At 30.5% G+C, this 7,074-nt stretch overlaps 1 protein-coding gene across 1 annotated transcript; it reads right to left on the bottom strand.

Annotated features, from left to right (window-relative positions):
- Nucleotides 1-111: 111 nt before the first annotated feature.
- Nucleotides 112-3,418, bottom strand: LOC132757859 (golgin subfamily A member 6-like protein 25). The gene is made up of 4 exons (XM_060749303.1): nt 2,695-3,418; nt 1,841-1,990; nt 1,330-1,425; nt 112-265 (listed from the first exon to the last, which is right to left on the bottom strand). The coding sequence occupies exons 1-4, from the start codon at nt 2,784-2,786 to the stop codon at nt 112-114; spliced, it is 492 nt and encodes a 163-aa protein (XP_060605286.1). The 5' UTR covers nt 2,787-3,418.
- Between the last annotated feature and the right edge of the window lie 3,656 nt (nt 3,419-7,074).

Genomic DNA, 7,074 nt, shown 5'->3' with positions numbered 1-7,074 from the left:
GATAAAATGCTTCTCTACCGGAACATTATTCCACTACAACATGTACAATACAAACATTTTCAATAATTATTATATTTTCTTAAACATATAAAATAATGAAAATAGCTATCATTACTCTTGAATTTCCTCCTCCATCTGTTGGTAATGGTTTTCTTTTAGTGTAGTAATCTCTTTATCTTTATCTTTAGTCAGTTTTTCAAGATCCATCACTTGTTTTCCTAGCTTTTCCACTTCATTTTTGTACATCAGTTCTTTGTTAAGACATCTTAAGTTGAATAAAACAAACATAATTCATCATTTGAAAAGGTAGACTTATCTATAACCGAATATGCAATAAAGTTAGGTCATTAATATCTTAAGATACATGTATAACACCAAAATGTATTGATCGTTTGCATTGGTAAATTATTAAGTAACTAAATAAGCCCAGCAAACATTAAGCCCAGCAAAATGTGAAATTTACAAAATAATTTTGCTTTTACACATTTGAAATAGTGAATAAAACCAATGAACATTGTTTGAATTTATTATTAAATGAATTGTTAAAAGAAAGGCATTAATGATAAATAGTAGTTCAACCAAGTCTACCACCTTGACGATTCATGATCAATTTCCTTGTTCTTTGAACAGGTTATGCTCTATACACGTTGTCGCAATAAATATCAAATGGCTATTCAGTCAATATATGCAGTATCTTCAGTAAAGTTACAAAATAGAAAAGGATGTTACATCGCCGACAGATGTGGGGTTATGCATCTATGGCAAACCTAAATGTACTTTGTCACAAGTTATATATGTCGTAACTGCTTGATTGACTATTGATTATTTGATATCTTTATATTAAAACAAAAGTGACAGATATCGCCATATTTCGTTAGGTTATCTTGCAGTGATAATTTTACAGCGGCTTTCATTAAATTATGCAAATTATCGTGTTTCGTTCTTTCAGAACGAAAAGAGCGAAACACGACAGTATAATGGGGACAATACGACAGTACGATGGTGACATAAAGGAATTACATTTAGCGAATGTGGAAAAAATGAAAAGGTTTAACATTTTTGAAACCAGTTTCCAGTAAAATTAAAAGGTCTTATAAAAACATAATATTAAGTAAATTTAATTATTCTTAATGGACAGTATATAGGTCTCGTATATTGGTCGTGATCTAAGTGACCTGTACAATTGTGTGACTCATACAATTATATTATCGTAACTTTTTAACAAGTATGAGTAAGCAAGCAAGTTTTTCCACAAATCATATTTAAAGACTTAATATAATTAAAATATTATATTTTTTCATGAGTGTATCAACATTGACAATATTTAACCTTGTCAAGTGCGTATCATATTCCTCCCTCAGTTCTCGAATCTGTTCTCTTTGCTTTGAAATATTTTTATCAAGTACCTTGCGTTCATATTCATGTCTGAAAAGGCAAAAGTTAGGTAAAGTAGACCATGGGTAATTTGCACTACAAGGAACAGTAAATTTGACAACATTGGACAGTTATATGTCTTAAGGTCACCTGTATGCAAAATTTCAATAAAATTTACCCTGTGGTTTATGAGTTATGGATATATTTCTGAACATTAACTTTGCTATAAGAAGGACTTTTTCAGAAATGAGGAAGTTCTAAATAATCATTAATTCGAATGGCGTGAAAAACTTATGATGTTTGTATTTACAACATTAATAATTACCAAGATTTAATCTAATATATCCTGATGATAAAATGCTTCTCTACCGGAACATTATTCCACTACAACATGTACAATACAAACATTTTCAATAATTATTATATTTTCTTAAACATATAAAATAATGAAAATAGCTATCATTACTCTTGAATTTCCTCCTCCATCTGTTGGTAATGGTTTTCTTTTAGTGTAGTAATCTCTTTATCTTTATCTTTAGTCAGTTTTTCAAGATCCATCACTTGTTTTCCTAGCTTTTCCACTTCATTTTTGTACATCAGTTCTTTGTTAAGACATCTTAAGTTGAATAAAACAAACATAATTCATCATTTGAAAAGGTAGACTTATCTATAACCGAATATGCAATAAAGTTAGGTCATTAATATCTTAAGATACATGTATAACACCAAAATGTATTGATCGTTTGCATTGGTAAATTATTAAGTAACTAAATAAGCCCAGCAAACATTAAGCCCAGCAAAATGTGAAATTTACAAAATAATTTTGCTTTTACACATTTGAAATAGTGAATAAAACCAATGAACATTGTTTGAATTTATTATTAAATGAATTGTTAAAAGAAAGGCATTAATGATAAATAGTAGTTCAACCAAGTCTACCACCTTGACGATTCATGATCAATTTCCTTGTTCTTTGAACAGGTGATGCTCTATACACTTTGTCGCAATAAATATCAAATGGCTATTCAGTCAATATATGCAGTATCTTCAGTAAAGTTACAAAATAGAAAAGGATGTTACACCGCCGACAGATGTGGGGTTATGCATCTATGGCAAACCTAAATGTACTTAAAGAACTTTGCGATCAATCACTTAATTATTGTATACTATATTATTCACTCAATACTGAATATATAGACAAAACGAGTCGAATAATTTAGTATTATTTGTCTCCATTAAGATACATAATTTTGTAATCTATTTCGTGTTTGCTACTGTGATCATCAGCTAATCCAAAAGGTGATCAAGATTTATCTTTACCTTTCGTGTGTTTTGTCAGCCAGTGTGACTTGTGACGGTGAAGTCGGCCGTTTTGCATTATCTTTATTCTCACGACAACAAAGCGATCCCATTTCATTTATCTCTTTAAATGTATGTTAAAATTAAAAATGAAGCCAGTTCATATCGACATAATCAATGTATATTTATGAAGATGTACACTTATCTTTAAATTCCTATTTGAACTGCGTTAATTTAATGTTAATTTCATTTCAGCGAAAACGAAAGTAAAATCAACGTTCTTCTTTTATAGTTATCTTTAATGTTATCATACCGGAGACAACGCTCAACAGAGATTGTAGACGTTATTTAACGATAGCAGTGATAAACATTTCAATAACAAATCCATGTTTCTACCTGACAAGGAAGTTACTTGAAGTTTCAATGTCTATGACATATTTAAGTTAAACAATATTGATTCAATTTCAATATATAATCTATCAGTTTGTGCACTTGTATCAATCAATACTTTAGCGAAATAGTTTACGACTCTCTTAAAATCATGTTAATATGTTAATAAGACGCCGTTTGCAAGCGGCGTCTAGTAGATATGCATTTGTCCATACAGCATTGGGGAAAATTTTAGACTTGATTTTGTGTATTTTTTTGTTTTAACAAAATCACACTGTTTTTAAATTTTCTAATAAAATAGCTGTTATGATGTACAACATGTCACAGAGCTTTAAGGGATTAGAATAAACGTTTAACTGAAGTGATAGTGCCATGTTTGACTATCATATTCCTTTTATCATTATCTAATATTATCTACATAGTAAATAACGTGCCAATGAGCCAGTCTATAGTCGATCGTTCTAAAACTTATCCGTTGAGAGAGGTGACAACTGAGGCAGTGTCACTTACTTTATTTGTTTCGCCTCTGTTGAAGTTTGACTCCGCCTTAAACTGTCATATTTAATTTGATATTATGCTCCATATGATAGCATTTAGTCTTCGTTGACGGGGTAGAAGGGAGCCAGGAAAACTTTGACCAATATCACTTGTCGAATCATTAAATTACTAGTTACAAAGCATAAACCACGCCAACTATCAGAGAGGCGGTTCTCACTCAACCGTTAAGAAAGTACAACAAACCGGTTTCGGTACGGCCTTTAAGGGGAGATCACTGCAAAATCTAAAAAATTGTCCTCAAAATCATTTGAAAATTATGCAATTCGTACCAATATTTACACAAATTATCTTGAATTTATTTTAAGTATACCAATCATTTCAGTTTTATTTGTTATCCAATTTATTTTGATTCGACCAGACGTTTCAGTCTTTGTCGCTCAAGACAAACATTTAAGAATTTCAGACCTGGCATTATTTTGTTAATTTATGCATTAGGTTCTATTTTTTCACAAAAATATGCAACTACATTATTAAACAACGAGCACATACTAAGAACATGGAGAAAAAATTGATTTGTGCTTCGGATATTCAAGCCGCTTAATACCACACATTAGTTTTATATCAGTGTTTTAAACAGTTTTATTGTACGTTTGTATTTAGTTTACATGTATAAATGGTGTATTATAATTAATTATTTCTTCAAGTTATCACCCCTTGAATTTGATTGTTTTTATTACTTTATAAATTTCATAATTTCATCATTTTATAATTTCAAGGATCGAAAACTTGCTTATACGCCCAATAAACATTACTTATGCTAACTGCTTCATAAAATTTCACGAATTTCTATCAAGACTTTTCAAAAGGAAAATGGCACAGTCTTCAGTAAACAAGAAAAAATAAATTTAAAAAGCATCAATACATTAAAATCAAAAAGTACAATAAAGATAATTTGAAGAAATTGTGGTTTATCCCCTTTTCTGTCATGATATTGAATTTTCTAAACTCATGCCGAGTGTCTACATATGTGTCCTAACATTTTATTTGTTTTTAACTTAACTAAATTTGGGTTGAGATAACATGCTATGTTTGAAAAATGTGAAGAAAAAAGTCAAATTCATGATAATATAGTGCATACATTTTTCGGTACCTAAGGTTAAGAATTTTTTGGCGGCGGATCAAATGGAAAGCTATTATACAAGATTGAATTATAGTGCGAGTATCGATCAGTTTACATAAATCAAGATAATCTAATTTCATCTAAAAGATATTGGGGACAAAATCAATCTTAAACTTGCATGGTTACATAGTTATGTGTCAGATTTCATTAATCTAGCATTGCTTACTTAAAAAGACCTTAGTAGCAGCATTATCATACAATGTTACTTTTAAAGTGATAATATGTCTTCATTGAATTGTTAAAAAATCAAACTTGGTATTAACTTCTTGTTAGAAAAATGCAATATACATATTAAGTGAATAACGTGAATAATTCAGTCCTTAATCTGATAAGAATCGATCAAGATAATGTAATGCCTATCGGCATGGCAATTTGAATAGCCATATAAAATTTTTAAATGAAAATGTGTGATTTTCGTTTACAACATCATGTTAATTAGCGGCATATTTTGTTTTACAGTAGAAGCAAGAAGTCTCCAACCCATCATAAACCCGATCAATCTCATTCCCGGTCGATATTCTAGGGAAACTAGGAATGAGCGTTTTGATAAGCTTCTTTCATCATTGACAACAGATGTTAAAAATCTAGCAACAGCTATACGGGAAACGTTACACAATGATGAAAATGATAAGGTATTTGATAATATGTCTTTTTTAACATAAGTATACGATTGCTTATTGTTGTATACGATAGTGATAAGTGCATAACATAAATTTAACACATATTTAGAAATATACTCACAAAGTGATTGCAAAAATAATACGACACATCTTAAAAGCATTATTTTGCATAATAAGTGTTTTTGTGTGAGTGTTTGAAACAGGACTATTTAAAGAACGCAAAATGAAATAAATCTCTTATAAAGCTAATTTAATGTATTTGTAAACAACTTTCTAAATAACACTCTTAATATGTTTCAATGTTTACATTAACCTGTAACAGATATCGCTGGATTGAACTTTGATGAGTACCAAAGTAACAAACTTTAATAAGCCTACTTCACAAAGATAATTATATATTTTTAGAAACATAATTTTATTTCCTATTTCCGTGAGACTTAAATGATACGGTTCATGTACACAGTTCAAAACTTCGCTGATGTCGCTGATATGAAACGAAACAACTAGATTTTGGTTTACATTGCAGATTAGCTAATCACGGCATAAATTTCAAAATAATGATTTTGATCCTGATCTCTTAAACTTTATGAACGTAACAAGGGCAACATGGTCGCAAAATACGCCGGTCGCAAAAGCTTTTGACAGAGATGTGCATATAGGATATATGCACTTGGCAATATCCGGAAATTATCTGAATATTTTTTAATCTATAGTAACCTTGACCTTGCAAATATCAATATAAATTATATTTGTCACACTTGTAGTCATGATAGTTATCAGTTATGTAACAATCCATCAATACATGATGACTTAATGATCCCCGGTCACAAATTTAGACTTCTCTACTAGTATGTGACATTGACTTTGGTAGTAGGGACATTGATTATGTGTGCAATAAGCCTTACAACGGTGAACATTTGTGCCAAGTTGCATTCAAATCATCCGGTGAATGTAGAAGTTCGGCTCCGAACAAGCGCCTTTCAATGACCCCTAATATTACATTTGCCTTTAACATAGAGATCTGGTTCTTGCACTTGACACTGCTTCTCAAAGTAGTGAACATTGCTATGAAGATTTATCAAAATCCCACCATGCGTGGAAATATGCTCTGGACAAAATATCTATATTTTATCATCTTTATTGACTTTGACCTTGCAAATATTAACCTAAATTACATGTTTCACACCAGGAGTTATAATAATGAACATTTGTGTTCAATACCTCAATAAATGATAACTACACATTTTCATATTTTATCTGAACTTGGTCTTGGCTGCATGTACCTTAAATTTGCACGCGACACTCCCCGACAAAATAGCGAACATTTGTACCAAGTTACTAGCATATTAGAATCCCTATATTTATGTCGAAGTGTTGCTCCAGACAAGCAATATTTCATGACTTCTTAGTGTGACCTTGTCCTTTGACCTAAAGAACTGGTACATAAACATGACAATGCTTCCCATAGTGGTGAACATTTGTATGAAGTTTCATTAAAATCTCTTGATATGTGTAAGAGATATGCTCTGAACAAAATCTCTATATTCTATAATCTTAAGTGGCCTAGACTTTCATATATTTACCTAAATTACATGTTTCACACTAGAAGTCATTGAAAATGTCATTTGTGTTTCAACCCCTAATAAATGATGACTAAATGGTCAAATCACAATGTAAGATACTAGCAATGGTTACACTGGAGAAAATCAAAAA

Source organism: Ruditapes philippinarum, unplaced genomic scaffold (assembly GCF_026571515.1).
Source record: "Ruditapes philippinarum isolate M1 unplaced genomic scaffold, ASM2657151v2 ctg11041_1_1_1_1, whole genome shotgun sequence".
Lineage (NCBI taxonomy): Eukaryota > Metazoa > Mollusca > Bivalvia > Venerida > Veneridae > Ruditapes > Ruditapes philippinarum.
This window is presented reverse-complemented; position numbering and strand designations above follow the sequence as displayed.

What these genes read in the sequence shown, in the direction of transcription:
- LOC132757859 (XM_060749303.1), bottom strand. Translation starts at nt 2,786, where the DNA reads ATGGGATCGCTTTGTTGTCGTGAGAATAAAGATAATGCAAAACGGCCG. An exon ending in ATGGAGGAGGAAATTCAAGA is followed by an intron (nt 1,426 to 1,840) that starts GTAATGATAGCT and finishes TTGCCTTTTCAG; the next exon opens with ACATGAATATGAACGCAAGG. An exon ending in TATGATACGCACTTGACAAG is followed by an intron (nt 266 to 1,329) that starts GTTAAATATTGT and finishes ATTCAACTTAAG; the next exon opens with ATGTCTTAACAAAGAACTGA.